Source organism: Epinephelus fuscoguttatus, linkage group LG17, assembly GCF_011397635.1.
Source record: "Epinephelus fuscoguttatus linkage group LG17, E.fuscoguttatus.final_Chr_v1".
Taxonomy (NCBI): Eukaryota; Metazoa; Chordata; class Actinopteri; order Perciformes; family Serranidae; genus Epinephelus; species Epinephelus fuscoguttatus.
This window is the reverse complement of record NC_064768.1, coordinates 5603883-5621376: the sequence shown is the minus strand read 5'-3', so window position 1 is coordinate 5621376 and position 17494 is coordinate 5603883. Positions and strand designations below refer to the sequence as shown.

At 39.3% G+C, this 17494-nt stretch overlaps 2 protein-coding genes across 8 annotated transcripts in view; both read right to left on the bottom strand.

The window, feature by feature from the left end:
• The window catches only part of LOC125904276 (BCL2/adenovirus E1B 19 kDa protein-interacting protein 2-like), a 37506-nt gene extending 36255 nt beyond the window's left edge, over positions 1-1251 (bottom strand). For 5 of the 6 annotated variants that reach the window (XM_049601598.1, XM_049601600.1, XM_049601603.1 and 2 more), the window contains exons 1-2: positions 1108-1251; positions 967-1025 (exon numbers count right to left, since the gene is read on the bottom strand). The gene's annotated coding sequence lies outside the window, so the exon portion shown is untranslated. Of the gene's footprint in view, positions 1-966; positions 1026-1095 lie in introns of all 6 variants that reach the window. The other variant, XM_049601599.1, reaches the window with a different exon arrangement.
• Positions 1252-10588: 9337 nt separating this feature from the next.
• Positions 10589-14169, bottom strand: LOC125904282 (gastrula zinc finger protein XlCGF7.1-like). Of its 2 annotated transcripts, XM_049601612.1 has the most exons (3): positions 14029-14159; positions 12879-12986; positions 10589-12779 (listed from the first exon to the last, which is right to left on the bottom strand). In XM_049601612.1, exon 3 carries the CDS (start codon positions 12580-12582, stop codon positions 11590-11592), a length of 993 nt encoding a protein of 330 aa, XP_049457569.1. In that variant the 5' UTR covers positions 12583-12779; positions 12879-12986; positions 14029-14159; the 3' UTR covers positions 10589-11589. The 2 variants fall into 2 exon arrangements, with proteins under 2 accessions (XP_049457569.1, XP_049457568.1); XM_049601611.1 differs by lacking the exon at positions 12879-12986 and having other exon boundaries at positions 14029-14169.
• Positions 14170-17494: the final 3325 nt, after the last annotated feature.

The following is a 17494-nucleotide window of genomic DNA, read 5'->3' as shown; positions in this document are numbered from 1 at the left end:
AAAACACATATTAATAGAGATGAGAATGTCCTGTAACAGGGTGGACTTTTGGTGTCTGTCACATGCAAAGAATTTGGTTGAAAATACTAGATCATAATATCTTGAGCTGGACCGATACATTTTTCTTATACTTCATCATTCCCCCATTTACATGAAATAATAAAATCCTGTAAAATATTACGTTTTTTGATAGAAGTTAACCAGGCTAAAATGGCACCACACAATAGGAATGACCCAGTAGCTGATAAAGTTATTTTTTCAAATGCCAAGCCAGCCAACTTAACAGCCAGATCAGCCCTGGAGTCTGGATAAATTAAATGATGTTAATCACTTCAGACAAGATTTTGCTACATTAGTTAGGAATTCATTCATGTTAGCAAGCAACTAAAACCACATATCCCAATATATTTCACATCAGTGTTTCCTCTGATATTTTTGCAGCATCAGGGACACAGAATTTATGATGAGGCACTGAATTATATATTTTTTAGTTGCTGTTTATGACCAAAAAAAATTAGTTTTTCTTGTTTTTTTACATTCCTATCCTTTTATTAACCTATTAATTTATAATGTATATGACAAGCAAAATGCAGCCTGTGTTTCTGTTTACTTGCATTAAACTTTTCATTTTTTTATTAAACATAATTATGTGAGTACTTCACCTCCTATATATTAGCAGATCTGTAGTATAATATATCCAAATAACTCACAGGAAAATTAGACTCAGATCAAAACTGAGCTAAACTACAGGCTGTCAATAAACTTCTGGCCACACAGTGTCTGAGGTTGACTTTGTCATGCGCATATCTCACTGCTGAAGTAATCTGTATTTGTGCTGCTCTTATCTCAGAGGACCAGGTTACAACGAAGGAGACTGAAAGGTTGAAGACAAACTACAAACTTTTCTCAAACGACACAATGAAGAAACTAAAGATTTACAATGAAAACATAGAAGTAAAGACTCACAGCAGGTCTGCGCTCTCAGGGAGTCAACAGGAAGCTCACTTACACCCAGCAGCGGCAGCCTGGTGAAGTGAGACAGGTGAGACAGGTTCAGGACAAACAGTCGAGATCACTGAGAAACCTACCACTCACCTGGAGACTCACCTGATGACATCACAGTGACTTTTTATGAGTTTATGAGCGGACTCTAACACCTCACCCGTCTGTCTCTGTCTTTGTGTACTCTCAGCCAACAGGACAGCAGAGGTGTGGTGTGTTTCCACAGCAAGGGCCTGGCCCTGTTACCACGGAGATATGACTGTACAAGCAGGGGTGGAAACAGCAGCATTGCATGCCCCTGCCTGCTGAGTACACAAACACACACACACACACACACACACACACAGCTATATATATGTGTATGTGTGTGTGTGTGTGTGTGTGTGAGTTGATTACTCAATGATGAGTTTTTATTTTCCTGTTGTTGTCGTTCAGTGTTTTCAAACTCGAGACAAGTTGAGTCGCGTTTATTCCAACTGGCCAACCTTTGACTCAACAGGTTTGTCATTTAACGGCTTCACAGAGCAACAGGATTAACAAGTCTGCAGTCATGCTGGCAGCTCTGCATGGCTGCACCGTGAGGCCTCGTCCACATGGACATAGATATGTTTTTTCTCTTTTTGTCAACAAGCGCACTATGTTTTAGAAGTAACTTAATTCACTGGGCCAAGGTGGAACGTTTACTTGTAATGTTACTCAATGCATGAGCTGACAACATGAATCTATCAGGACACCTTAAATGTCATTGTGACAGGGTGCCCACTGGCTCAGTGGGTAGAGCAGGCGCCCATGTACAAAGGCTGGTTCTCACACTATGGATCCCCCCACAGGCACGACGAACACAAGTAGTTTTCTAGGAGCTGGTTTAATGAAGCCATCCAATCTCCATCACACCATGAAAACTGTATACAAATAACACAATTGACACAATTAGACATAATAAAATAAAGTAAATTAGACCAGACAAAACGTAGGGTACACACATGTAGCTAGCAATACAATTTGACCAAATAATAAGAAACAAAAGTACCTCGTTGGCTGCATTTCATAAAAGAGGGAATTGTCCATGAAGCGGGAGGTGATTGTCCTTAATGTCGTTTGTTGTCTCGTCTTGTCCGACAACTAACTTATAAACTTTGTAAATAGCCAAATAACGGCGAGGTCATCTGACAGTCCATCAATCATCTCTTCATGTCAGGAATGAAGAAAGCGGAAGTACGTAACAGGAAAGGAAAGTGAAAGTACGTCTCCAAACAACGCGAGACCAGGCTTGTAGACCATGTACATAGGAATAATCAAATTAATCACATTATGTGTCACTCAATAAAACTACTATGAAAATACAATCATGTCTCCAATTTTTAATATGAAATGTCAACATGTAAATATGTAAATGTAAATAACTATGAATTAACTGTTTATATGAACCAATCATGGAATCAATTATGCATTAATGAACTACATCAATGAACTGTATGCACCATCATGGATACATTTACACACACTGTTTACTGCAAAAGCAAAGGTCAGTGCATCATAAGTCTCTTGAAGCACAGGAACATCTTTGTGTTGACAATATCCTGTGCACTGGCATCTCACCATTTCAATGATGGCCTGAGGAGCCCATCAGGGATAGTGGGTCTCAACTAGCCTTTATCATCCATGTAGTAGCCATTTTGCAGAGGATTCAAAGCTACTTGCTGCTGAATGCTTGCCTAGCCCCAAACTCGAGCTTGCACATGTTGCTCCCCTATCAATAAGCTGCTTCAGGACATCCTCTGTAGGTGGTAGCTTGTTACTCTCTGCCTTACTTGTCAAAATGTACCATCTCAGCTCTGGAATGTCTTAATGTGATTCCTTTTGATTAATAGGAAGCACACACAAACCTAATCAAGTGTTTCTGTTGTTCTTCCCAGTGGTGTAAGGTAGTCACAATGGGCCCCAATGCACGCTATTATGAGGGGCCCTATTACACCCTAGTTACAAGTTATGAAGTACACACACATGCACATGCACACACACACACACACACACACACACACACACACACACACACAGAGTTTTAGGTGTATATATAGCAACAGTGTGTCTTACTGCTGCTATTACATCCACTTGCAGATACTTTATATTGGACACATTAACATACATATTACACAGCAATCATCATTACCTGTATCAGACAAATCTACAAAAGAAAATAGGAAATTATTAGTTTATCTTGATAGTTTTTTATTGGTAAATTATAGTTTTTTAAATAGTTTATGTAGACAGGGCTGTTTCAAGACTCTCTGGGGGCCCCAGGCAAGAGGCACCTTGGAGGCACCCCCACCCCACCCTGCCTCTAGGGTGACCAGGTCCCAATAAACTAAATGTGGGACAAGGAGTAGGTTTGTGAAGGACAATGTGGACACCCACCCCCAGCGCAAAGTTTAGTCATCAGAGACTTGTCATGGTACCAAAATTGGGACCCATGGTACGATACCAGTGAAAGTATCACAGTTCTGTGTAGTATCACGATACCACAGCAAAAATTAGGCAGATGTGCCTTTTGTCATTTATAAAAAGATAAATCACTTTTCTATAGGCCTAATACATCACTAATATTTCAATGGAATAAATTACTTATTGACTTATTCATACTTCAAAAACAGCATCAATAAGTGATTAACATAGGGGGGATCAAAATAAAATAAATAAATGAAATAAAAATCAACCAGCCACCCTCCTCCTCTGACAAGAAAAGAACAATCCCTAAAGTGCGGTGAGGTTTGTGTGCCGTTACCTGCCACAAAGAGAGAAATGTGAACGGCTCATTTCTCCTCTGACACGCCACATACCTGCGTGCTGCCACGGCTTGGCTGTTCAGGTACTTCTGGGCAGTCATGAAATCAACAAAGAGGAAATTATTGCACCTGGAGCCGAACTTCTCCATCGCCGGTAAGCCCTTATCTTGCGCCGTATTTGACAGGAATACGCCGTCTGTGACCCCCGTTCAACCCACAAGGATTGTGGGTTCAACCCGCAGGATTTGCCTTCAGTTTCTGCTGCTGGTTGAAATCTGTACTCGCACAGGGTGCTCCTGAATAATTTGTTTTGCTTGTGCAAAACTATTTTTAGTCGCAAATGCAAATAAAATGCTTGCACCGTAGAGCTCTGTGGAAAACAGATCACTGTAGCATATATAAACAAATCTAACCTACAAGTAAAAAGAAATAAATAATAACTTTCACTGCTTAAAGATAGCAATAGCTCAGCTAATACCTGAAATGTCACTGGATACCAGTCCCGCACAATGCGGGACATCTGGTCACCCTACTTAGCCACTCACAAGCAGCAGCTAGTAGGGGGCCCCATTAGGGGGGATTGCAAAGTGTTGTCGTTGTTGCAGTGTCTATAGGGGTTCCATCATATTGTCATTTATATGGACCAATGTCAGCCGTCTCTGGGGGCCCCCTTCCAGCTCGGGGCCCTAGACAATTGCCTAGTTTGCCTGTCCGGTTGCAACGGCCCTGTAGAATAAGTTTATAATTTGTTATAGACTGACACTGTTTTAAAAAAACAGAAAACTATGATTGAGATGGGATTGACTTATTTAGGGCGTGTATGGAAAATAGCACCATTTTTGTTTTAATGTGAGTTCTTCTTTGAACACAGGTGTATTTCCAGGTGCCAGTCAGGCCCCTCCACCCCAACGCATAATACAAGGTTGAATCATCAGCATAAAAAAACATTTTTGCACTTTTAGTAGCCCAAGCAAGATCATTAATACAGTGAACAGTAATGGTCCAAGGCAACTGCCCTGAGGCACACCACATACTAGATAACTGCTGTACGATAGGCCACCATTCAAATACACCTGTTGTGATCTAGAAGAAGGAGAAGATAATTATGGATCCACTTTAGCGCCAGTGGTCCAAAACCATAACATTCTAGTTTCTTTACCAAGAAAGAATTGTCAAGTAAATCGAAGGCAGCAGTGAAATCTAACAACACAGCCCCCTCCATCAGAGAATTATCAATGGCTCTAAACCAGTCATTTTTATCAGAGCAGTAGATGTGGAGTGGCCAGTTCTGTATGCATGATGAGACATAGTTATTAAATTATTCATAAAGAAATAATCATGAATTTGCACGTGTAGAATTTTTTCGATGATTTTGCTCAGGACAGGAATAATGCTAATCGGTCTGGAGTTGCTCTCATTAAAAACAGATTTTTTATCTTTGGGTATTGGGATAATTTTAGCTGTCTCCCACAACATAGGACATTTGCATACACATGGACATCTATTAATGATATAAGTCACAGGAGATGAAATACAACTAGCAGTAATCCTTAATAAATTACTATCCAAATTGTCTACACCAGCTAGTTTGTTGCCAGGGAGAGAGCAGAGAAGCCTTTTCACCTCTCTGATTTCAAAATGGCGAAATTCAAAAGTGCATACTTTGTCTTTCATTATAATATTAATGATTACATCATATGGTTGTCAGAGGTGTTCATGCTTTCACTAAGTTCAGATAATCTTTTTCATAAAGAAATTGTTAAAGTTATCAGCAATGTCATTTGGTTTAATGAGAGCAAAACCGTTTGATTCACTTAAGAGAGGACAAACATGTTTTCCGACTCATCATTTCATGAAAAACACTGCATAGATTTTTCCATCAAGTTTAGCATTATTTAATCTTTGTTTATAGTAATCCCTCTTTTTCATTTTATTTAATTTTGTGACTAGTTTACGTAAAGAGCAATACTTACGTCTGTCATCAATTAATCCAGATCTTATAGCAACCTTTTTAGCAGCGTCTCTCTCTGTCATTAAATTCACTAAAGTTTGGTTAATCCATGTGGCTCTTTTATGCTTGACTGTAAACTTTTTTAAAGGAGCATGCTTGTTTACAATCTTCATATACTTGGACATAAATAAAGTGAGTGCAGTCTCAGGGTCATCCTCCTCATTATATACATCACTCCAATTTATACTTGATATATCATTGAGAAAGCAATCTTCATTTTTTTTTATATGAACGTATAAATAATATTTGCTCTGATTTTCTGAAGTTTTATCTTTCTAGTAACAGCAATTATATTATGGTCACTAAAACCAATTGGCATAGAGACCACTTTGGAACATAGATCAGGAACATCAGTATATATGTGATCAGTACATGTATTCACAATGATACCATCACTATCTATACTAGTTCTGGTGGGCTGAGTGACAATCTGATACAGATTACAAGCATTCAAAATAGAAAGTACGTGGTTCTTATTAGTACCGGGCTGACCCAGCCAATCAATGTTCATATCACCTAAAAAGTACATTTCATTATTCATGTCAGATAACTTATCAAACATATCGCACAGACCATTAAAATACAGAGCATCAGTACTAGGAGGACAGTAAAAACAGCATACTAAAATTGGAAAATGATTCTGAACATAAATGGCGACTCTTCCTCCAAACTAATTTCTATCTTTTCTGAAAAATAGAGAACCGCTCAATATTTATGTCTGAATCAGTAAAAAAAAATCATCAAGATATGTTTCAGAAATGGCAAGAATATTAATACAGTTACTTCTAACAATAACTATCTCCTCAACCTTATTGTGCAAGCTGCATACATTAACATGAGCTAAGGCTAGCCCCTTTTCATGACCAAGTTTAGTGCAGGGAATGTCAGTGATGGAACCAGTCATATGGACTCACATTTTTTCTTTTTTTTTAAGATTTCTTTTTTTTTTTTTTTGCCTTTAATGGACAGGACAGATTGAAATGGGGTGAGAGAGTGGGGGTCGACATGCAGCAAAGGGCCGCAAGCCGGAGTCGAACCCGCGACCGCTGCAGCGAGGCATCGCCTCTGTACATGGGCGCCATCACCATCCACCACGCCACCGACGCCCCTTGGACTCACATTCTAAACATAAAATAAAAACATGCTAAAAGAGCAAGGGAGTTACTGCTTATCCGAATTATCTGAAAGCATTCTCAGAGTTTCAACGATGTCATCCTTAGCTTTAAAGAAGTTCTTGAACCATGTTGCCTTATGCCTAGTTAACACTACATGACTTTAGCCCTGATTTGCCACTAATTTAAAATGTATTTTTGATCTCCCCACCAGAGGCCCCAGATAAGACGCAAATCAGTGTTGGCTCCACACTCTGGTACTCAAACGACAACTGTTCAAAAGTGTGAGGTGAGAAGTCACCAATGCAATGCAGACGCACTCCAGATATTCAGCATGCTAAACATCTGGACCTGTCAGGGACTCTGTCGGCAAGCTACAGCTGATGAGAGCCCAAGACACAGGTTGAGAACAGAGACAAGATCTGAGCCCTGTGGTGCTTTTTCCCCTCTGTATCTGTGTCACGTGGGCTTCACCACTGCTCTGCCCCTTTAGGAGACTAGCAGCAGTCCTGAGTCTGTTCACTCTAATGGGAAATGTGAACATGAGTACAGATTATGACCAATTATTTCACCTCATAGTCACTGAAGTAAGTACTGGACCCATTTTTCACCCAGCCCTGCCCCTTCTAAGCATATTGACACCAAAATGGCATCTTTCATACTTACAGATCAAGAGAAAATGTCTCTCTTTTAGCAACACACTCTGGCAAGATCTGGCAACAACTGACATGATCTCTCACTGGGTTGATATCAGACATTAAGCTAGCAGATAATTCGAGCAGCAAAATAAGAAACAAACATAAATTTTGTGTTGTAATGTTTTAAATCTGCTTTCATCCACCCACACAACATTCAGTACACTTCAAAATGAACTTGGGGTATGCGGTGGAGAGACGCCCACCGCGAAGACTGGAAGTATATACCAATTCATACTATGGCATAGCTTGTAATGTGGTATCTTTGGAAAGAGTAACAGAGAGAGGGACAGAGAAGGTGGATTATTGCATACAATGTATAATAATCTGTAATGTTTCTTTAAGTTATAAATTACCTATGATATTTGTAAGCACCACAAGTTGACATGCGCATCCCAAGTCATGAGCCTATTCATTAGAGATTCCTCCTGGTGAAGGATATTTTAGTATGTGACCCATTTGTTGCTGGTCAGTCATGTAGTGTGAAAACCACAATGACACCCAATGACAAGACAAGTTGTGCAGTGTGAAAAGTACTTTGGAAGTCATGTAGTGTGAACTGAGCTTAAAACAACTCTTGCAAACCATACAGTCAGCAACAGAGAATGCACTCAGTGCAGATAATGCTTTTGCCTTTTCTGGACCGACAATATCCCAGAAAGGTTGGATCTGTAGAGCACCTGATACCATCAAGATTGCAGTGGTCTTCGCAAACAAGTCATAGTTGGCCATAGTGTTGTACGGACGTCACGGTTTGGTAACTCAAATGTTCCACCAAGTTTGTGTTGTCTCGTGTTGTCTCCCTTTGCGATTCAGACTTTCTCTTGCCTTTTTTCACGTGCGCCAGCTGCGAATGTTGATACAGGTGTTGTCATACACACCACTTGCGCAATCTGTGCTCCAATAGGATCAAGAAAGGCGTTTGTGTGCATAAATGAGTAAAATAAATTAACTAAATTAATGAATTGAATAAATTTCAAAGTACCGGTATTTTCCAAATGCAGTATAGTACCGTTTGGAATACTCTAGTACCGCGGTACTATTTCAGTACCGGTATACCGTGCAACACTAGTTGGCCATTGCCAAAAGCAGGACATCTGTGTCAGGAGAGAAGACAGTAAGTTGAACATCTACAGATTTTGATTCGCCCTACTAATAGGGGGGAAAAAAACGCTCTGGCTTGTTTTTGTGTCTCTAAACCAATCACAATCATCCAGGGTGGTGCTAGCTCAGTCCATAGGGACTTGTGTTGAGAACCAGAGGGTCATTTGTTCAAGTCCCCGTTAACCTCCTGGGCACTGCTGAAGAGCCCCTGAGCAAGGCACCGAACCCCCGACTGCTTGGGGCTCTCACTCTGACATTTCTCCATTAAATGCATGTATAGGTTCTGTTGGTGCATGTGTGTTTTTCAGGCCTGTGTGTATATGACAACAGGGTGAAAAAAATTCCCCTCTGGGATTAATTAAGTATATTTTCTTCTTCTGATATGCTTACTGGTCAAAATCTCTTTTTCTGTTTTATGTTTATAAAAACAAATGTTATCTTTTTAATTACAAAATCTGCATTGATTTTCAATTCAAGTCAATATTATTAGAAAAAAAAGTAAATTATTCAAGTTGCAACTACAGTAAGTATGGAGGGATGATCAACTTTCTGTGTGATTAACTTTACAGTCACAACTTTGTGTTGTGAACCAGCAGAGGGCGACAGGAAACCAAAACCCAGATCACCTGAAACAAACTGTCACTGTCAGAAATCAACAATCTTTGATTTACTAGAAATGGTTAACTGAGCATTGAAGCCAAAATAGTAGATATATGAACAACTGAATCAGGGTGTCTACAGGTATCAGTTCAATTTAAGACCCTTTCAAGACACTTTTAACCAAATTTAGGACAGATGTTTGGGTAAATTATGTTTTACTTATTAAAGTATAACAGGTAAGCATTGCAGGTAAGTAGTATATAGCCTATGTGGTCTTGTATAGAGGTAAGTGTTATGTAGGAATATGCTTATTAGAGGGAGTAAAACTGATGTACATTTTGCAAACAGGTAAGTGCAAGTGTGAAGTAAAATTAATGTTAAAAACATGGACTTTTACATAGAAAGGCTTCACTCATTTTAACAAAAAGACACTAAACAAATGGATACATGAAATTAGATAAAATTACCTCACAAATTCAGGTTTAAGACAATTTAATGACTTTTGAGGCCTTATTGTTGTAACATTGAATTTAAGACATTTAAAGACTTTTTAAGGACCTGTGGACAACCTGTGAATATCAAACTCTAAGTAATTAATCAATAAATCTGTAACTGAACATCAAATTAACTGTAAAATTTTTTTTAGCTGGGAGCAATTTTTTATTTTTTTGAACCATTATTTTCCCTTGAACCCAACCTGAGACTGTCAGGTACACAGTGACATCACCTTACTGTCTTCAAAATACCTTCTTCATGATTCACACAACATAAAAAATAAGACCAGGTCAAAACCTAAAAACCAAATAAATCAAAGTGAAAAAATGTGAAATAATAAATATTGAATTTCAGCTCTAAATGTTCTTTTTATTTGATGCTGAGGTGCAAATATGTGACCGTGTAACTGTTCAAGTTCTTCTGGTTAAAATGTAACTGCAATACACCCTGGACAGGTCAGATAGTTAGGTCTGGACTATCACAGGGCTGACACATAGAGACAGACAACCATTCACGCTCACATTCACACCTATGGACAATTTAGAGTTATCAATTAACCTGCACTTCTTTGGACTGTGGGGGGAAGCTGGAGCACCCGGAGAAAACCCATGCTGACATAGGAAGAACATGCAAACTCCACAAGGAATGGCTCCCCCACCCCAGGGTTCGAAGCAGGAACCCTTTTGCTGTGAGGCAACAATGCTAACCACTTAACCACTGTGCCCTCTACTGGTTAAAACATAACTCCAGTTTGTTAGAATGATAAAAAAAACAAAAACAGATTGATCCTTTTTTCAGTTTTAATTCCACATGAGGAGTCTCAGACATTTTTAATCATTCATTACAGACTTGACGTAACATAACACAGACTCTTTGTCAGTGTGTTGGTTTTAAAATAAAAGTGATCAATCAATATCTAAAAAAACTCTGTGAAGTCATTAGTCATCGCTGAAATAGGTTGATTCATAAATTAACAAATGCCAGTACAGAAACAGACATATTGATGCATAAAAGGAAATGTACATCCAAACATTAACTGTCTTTGAAGTTCTCTGAGATACTGACAGTACAAATACAGCAGAACACTGTGATGGAGGACAGCTGTGAATCGAACCTCCTTAATTTTACACACTGTTTAATCTACAGACTGTATATAAAGATAGATGACTTGTTTCCACTTCCTCTCACTGTAAAAAAAGGAAGCCAAAAAATCCTGGATAAAGGCACCACCACACGCGCACACACGCATGCACACACGCACACACACACACGCACGCACACAGATGAGCACACACGCACACACACACACACACACACGCACGCACGCACGCAGATGAGCACACTAGAGCACGGCTCGGGCCGCATTTTCCTGACCATCAAAAGACTGCTGTTATGCACAGTCAAACACGCCGCTCGCACAGCACTGCAGCACGGCAGTCTTCACACACTCAATTAGAGGGGAGCCTGTGTTGCATTCAGGCGTTGTCACGTAAATAACAAGAAAAAAAAAACTAACCTAGGGGAAACACTGACTCCTGTGTATGGACTCACCAGGGGAGTAAATTCCAGCTGGTAAAGTCTCTGTAGTCAACATGTTGTCCCACATTCAGGGAAGTTTTAATTTCTAATAAAAATCAACTGTCCTCTTCTGTACCTGGACTTCTTCTCCTGACTCTAAAAGGCATGCGGTGTGTGTTGAACTTCTGATTCTTTACAGGTGAAAATATCACCTGACTGTTGTCCAGTAAAGTGCCGATTAAATCTCAGCCTGAGTCCTGGCTGTCCAATCAGAGCTGCTCTTTCTCCACAGAGTGAGTATGGTTATGGGCGTTGAGTGCCGCCCTCCACCTGAAGCTGAGCTGACACTTGGAGCACTGGTACGGTTTTTCTCCGGTGTGGATCCTCATGTGCTCCATCATCTTGTCTTTCCTGCTGAAGCATTTGCTGCAGTCAGGGCAGCGGTGCGGCCGCTCGCCACCGTGTGTCTGCATGTGTCTCTGCAGGTGATTGGCCGACACCAAGCGCAGGCCACACAGCGTGCAGGCATGGCGTTTGCTGTCACCTGTGTGTGTCCTCAGATGCAGCTGAAGGCGTCCTCGCTCTCTGTAGCTGCGGCCACAGTCCATGCAGCTGAACGGACGCTCGCCGCTGTGGACGCGCATGTGACTGCTCAGGTGCTCCTTCCTCTTGTAGCACTTCCCGCATTCCACGCACTGATGGCGGCGTTCACCTGTGTGGGTCAGCAGGTGGCGCTGCAGGTGACTCTTAGCAAAGAAGCTCAGGCTACAGAGCTGACAGGTAAAGGGCCTCTCGCCCGTGTGAGTCCTCATGTGCTCCACCAGCGCCTGCCTCTGTAGGAAACACTTCCCACACTCGTGACAGCAGAATGGCCGCTCGCCACCATGAGTCTTCAGGTGAGCTGACAGGATGGATTTACTCTTAAAGCGTTTGTCACAGTCAGAGCACTCGAACGGTTTCTCACCGGTGTGAGTCCTTTGATGGATCCTTAGACGACTCGGACGGTCGAAGCTCTTCGAACACTCGTTACACTGATGCTCCTTCCTCACTTTAACATCTGCCCGGGCTCTCAGCTTGCCACCTGCCTTCCCGCCGCTGCTCTGTGACGATGACGGATTTCTCCTCCTGGCTTTCTGATGAGGACTAAAGTCTGGATCCTGACAGGACTCTACATCACCATCATCCTCTTCCTCCACCTCAAAACTTAAGTCCGGATCCTGACGGAAGTTTTCATCATCATCATCATCTTCCTCTTCCTCCATCTTAAATCTGAGGCCTGAACCCTGACAACAGTCTACATCGCCATCATCAACTTCCTCCTCCTTGAACGTGAAGTCTGGATCCTGACGATAGTCTTCATCACCATCGCCTTCTTCCACCTTAACCTCCACCTCCTCAAAGAGCTGCTGCTCAGAGGCGCCAACCTCAAAGGATTCTGGGTAACAAGCCCCCTGCTCCTCTGAGTGGAGAAAAAAGATAAATCTTTTTATTCATTTCAAAATAATTCTGCACTTTGACATTTCAGCATGTTGAGCAAAAGAATTCTTTGATTGTTCACCATCTTCTGATCGAAGGTCAAGGCTAAGTGTTAGATTTGGCTTGGATAGTGTATTGGTGTAAACTTGGTGCTTTTTGCTAGCTGACTAGTTCAGCTAGCAAAAATGGCCTGCAAAAAAAAAGAAGAAAATCCAGGTAAGCGATAAACATTTTTTTATTGTTGATTAGGGTTTTTCACACATGAAGAGGTTGGGAAGCACTAATCAAGTGCATACTGTGCATACACACTGGTTCTCTATTGCAAGATCGAACGTCCTTTAACACTGTCCCAATATGTTAAGGCGTGTTGGGCTAATGGAACAAAATAAAATCAGCCTAATAAAAAACAGACACGAAATATGAACATATTTTTTTTTACTAATTTTGTAGCAATAGTACATCATGTCCGTTTCCATGTTTGAACAATATATTAGCTATGACAATTTTGTGACTATATGATTAAAACTAGCAAGCTCATATCATTTTCCTCGCTTAATCGATTGCAGGGTCAACTTCCTGTTTGAATCTTGCCCCGCCCACCTATGTGATGTCACACCTATGAGGGCATTCAGTTTTGATCATGTGGTTTCACAGCTATGGCTCAGCAAAAAAAAAAAGAAGGTTTTTTTATTTATTTTTTTCCCTCTCCCATCAGGTGATAAAATAAACCCCATATAGTTATACTGTCCCATTTGAACTTATGTCTCAGTAACCCTTAATTCACCCCTACTTGTACTTTATACTTGGCCTATTTCTACTCCACTTCATCTCAGAGGTAAACATTGTTCTTTTGACTGCACTGCATGTAACTGACAGCTTTAGGTGCTTTACAGATGCCGGTTTCTGTCCCCTTTCATTGCAGTGAATACCATGTACTTTACCTGTAACATTAGAGGAGTATTTTGACAGTGTGGCATTACCGTTAGTACTTTTACTTAAGTACGTTACAAGACCAGAGTACTTCTTCCCCCATTGCATCTGGTACTTGATGCCAAAGTAGTCTGCAGTAACGTAACTTAATGCTATGGACACAAATATGTCATATTTAATGTACTTATACTTTCAAACACTCCATTTTTAAAGGCACTGATGGTAACGTTACAAATACTGTGTTGTTGTCTCCTGATTACCGGGAACATTAGCTGTAAACACAGTACCGACGTGTCTCTCACCTCTGTCTCCCTCTATCTGTCCGTGTTTCATGTTTTCCGGTCGCCACAGATCTCCGGTTAGAATGTTTAACTACACAAACACCGGGAGAAAGACTGCCCGGTAACCGCTGCTGACATGCTAACATGCTAAGAGACAACAGCTAAAACCTGTCGCAGTAAAAATACAACACTTCCAGTTCACACCTTCACAATAAAACTACGTTTTAACACAACAAACATTTCACGAACTATTCTGTTCACACAAACAGAAAATATAAATTGAACGCTGTAGGGTGTTATCTCTCTTATCTTTTTTGCGGCAGTTCCAGTATTAAATTTTCCTTTTCGTGCAGTAAGGAATAGTTTTCATAGTTTTCTTTTGGTGGCCAAAACACGGCCTACCTTTATTTTGAAGGGTACATTGTTTAACGACTGCTCATACTTCCGCAAATACATTAAGATTAAAATTCAATTATTAATAAGTTTTTACCTCTTAAAAACGGAATATTTTTTTAATTAAGGTGAAAGTTTGAAGGTGGCTTTAGTGCTCTTTGGTACATTTTATGAGATTGTTTCTCTTTAAACCTCTTAAACTGTTACCTTTAGTAATACCTGGAGAGATTTTTAAACAATACAACCAAATTATAAAGGAATACTTATGAAATGGGAATAAACCGAGGCTGATGATGTGTCCAAGGACCGTCAGAAATGTGAAGACAAGTGCATAACTTCTACCTACTCCTTTTCGAACGCTAAATATTTACCTCTGTTATTATGATTGTTTTTTGGGGTTTTTTTTGTATGAATGATTACCTTATTGATCACCTACATTTTGTTCTATTTTATTTATGTTTGAAATAAAGATTTTTTTTTAAAATCCAATTATAATTTCTGTTTTTATAGTTTCTAACTGTGATAAATGGTGTAATTTTGGCAATTTTGGGGGAAAACATTGTCAGAAGATGAACAAAAATACAACCATTTAAATTTGTATACCCCTCCCCTAAGCCAAATAATAAACACAAGCCCCTACCCAGTGCTTTAAAAAATATTTGACATGCCTTCCACTTTACGCACCACCCCTTCCCCTTCATAAGTAATGAACAGTCCCTTAAGTGAAATATGATGTAGCTGTAAGGTTTTGTTTGTCTCTACTGTTCAAGAGGGTTTTTTTGGTCACTTAAGCATTTTATTGAGGTTTTTCTATTTTAAGAACATCAACACAAAAAACAAATACATAAACACTAACAGCACAGACTAAACAAAACAGAGCATTATCTCTGCAGTGTTGATAATAATTCCACCTGCACTGATCCTTAAATCAGTGACCTACACATCAAGCCGGGAAACAAAACAAACAAACAAACAAACAAACAAACAAAGAAACAAAAAAGGTCCCCATGACACAGCCAAAACAAAAGAAACTAAAGCCCATTGCCTTCATCTGTATGTTACAATTGAAGTTCTTTTCAGAACAGTGTCTAGCTCTTATGACGCATTTAGTCCTTTATAAAAGACAAAAACTTACCCCAGACAAGCAAATATGACTCTCTACGGTTAAGGCTATTATTAACTCAAATGATGTGTTCTCTGTCATTAACCCACTCTCTATATTCGGGTCTAACTTGACTTTTCTAGTTTTGAAGAATGACCCTAGCAGCTGAGATAAAGTGTCATGGCTAGCACAAAAGCTGGTCTGGGTAGACGTGACCTGTCCCCCAAGAGGCAAAGTTGAACTGATTCAGGAACAGGCATACCCAGCCACTCTTGTATTGTTTTGATTATCTCTCGGCAAAAAGGTAGACTAGAGAACAGGCCCACATTGCATGGATAAAGGTACCTTCCTACTGTTTACATTTCCAGCATAGATTATTTTCTAGTAAACCCATTTTATGAAGACGGACAAGTGTAAAATACTATCGATGAAGTATCTTATAATGTATACATATATATATATATACATATACATTATATATATATGTATATGTCTGATATTAAAAATTCTTTGTTGATCTGAAACATTTATGTGTGACAAATATGCAAAATATAAGAAACCAGGAAGGGGGAAATACTTTTTTACAGCACTGTCTCTCTCTCTCTCTCTCTCTCTCTCTTTCTCTCTCTCTCTTTCTCTCTCACATATATATATAGAAGCTCAGGGAAATATCTATCTATCTATCTATCTATCTATCTATATATATCTATATCTATCTATCTATCTATCTATATCTATATCTATCTATCTATCTATCTATCTATCTATCTATCTATCTATCTATCTATCTATCTATATATATCTATCTATCTATCTATCTATATATCTATATCTATCTATCTATCTATCTATCTATCTATCTATATCTATATCTATATATATATATACATATAGATATATATATATAGATATATATATAGATATTTCCCTGAGCTTCTCTTGTAAACCAGCCTGCACTGGAGAATACCCTTGCCCAAGAATCCTTATGAATGTTCAAATTTAAACCCTCTGTCAGATAAGTCTGAGGTTCTCGCAGTAGCCATATATTGTGTTAGCGGTTATCTTAATAAAAGTGGAAGCTCAATTACATTTAGGTAGTTTAAAATAGTGCTGTACCATATTATCTTCCTCAGGCAACTGCTTAACTGCATTCCCCAAACTACTCCAGAAATCAGATTTATCTTTTAGGCTGAACTGTGCACTGAGTTCTTGATAAGATTTAAATGTTTTATCATCACCCAGATCTGGTGTATTTCTTACACCACAAGACAAACAGGAATGCCAAAAAAATCACTTTTTTTTTGGCCAATTTTGTTGCTGGGTTATTCCAAGGTGTAGAATATACCTACTTATATTGTGAAATCTCTCATAGTTTGTGAGGTTTAGTTAGAGTCAGAATCAGAATCAGAATCAGAATCGGTTTTATTGCCAAGTAGGTTTTCACATACAAGGAATTTGGCTTGGTGTATTGGTGCTTAACAAAGAATATAAAATATATAAAAAATATAGAGTAATTAGAGGCATACGTATAAAAAGGAAATACTATAAACAATTTAATATAAAATCTGAATGCAAATAACAATAATAATAGTAATATAAAAAATATAAAAAAAAAAATATGTATGAATATTCTTTGAGTGATGTAAAATTGGATTGGTCTCTTTGCTCCCAGACTTTATTTTGTAATAAAGCTTCAGTTGGACTGAGGTTAAGTTCTTGATCTATTTCTGTCCATCCTAAGTGATTACTCTCATTTGTCCAGTGTTTTCAAGAGTCAAGAGTACCCAACTGCAGGCAAGATCTGCCTACTTAATAATAGGTTCGTTTGAGATGAGCCAGGACTGCGCAAATTCGATCACCGGTGATTGGCGCACAATGCATGCCGGTTAGTTTTGTGTCTGACTTCATCCCAACTTGGGGGCTGTCCCATTATGTGCGCTTGATCACACTTACACACTTGGACACTTGACGTGTGCGTCCATGTGCTTAGTG

What these genes read in the sequence shown, in the direction of transcription:
- LOC125904282 (XM_049601611.1), bottom strand. Translation starts at nt 14,059, where the DNA reads ATGAAACACGGACAGATAGAGGGAGACAGAG. An exon ending in ACAGATAGAGGGAGACAGAG is followed by an intron (nt 12,780 to 14,028) that starts GTGAGAGACACG and finishes TTCTCCACTCAG; the next exon opens with AGGAGCAGGGGGCTTGTTAC.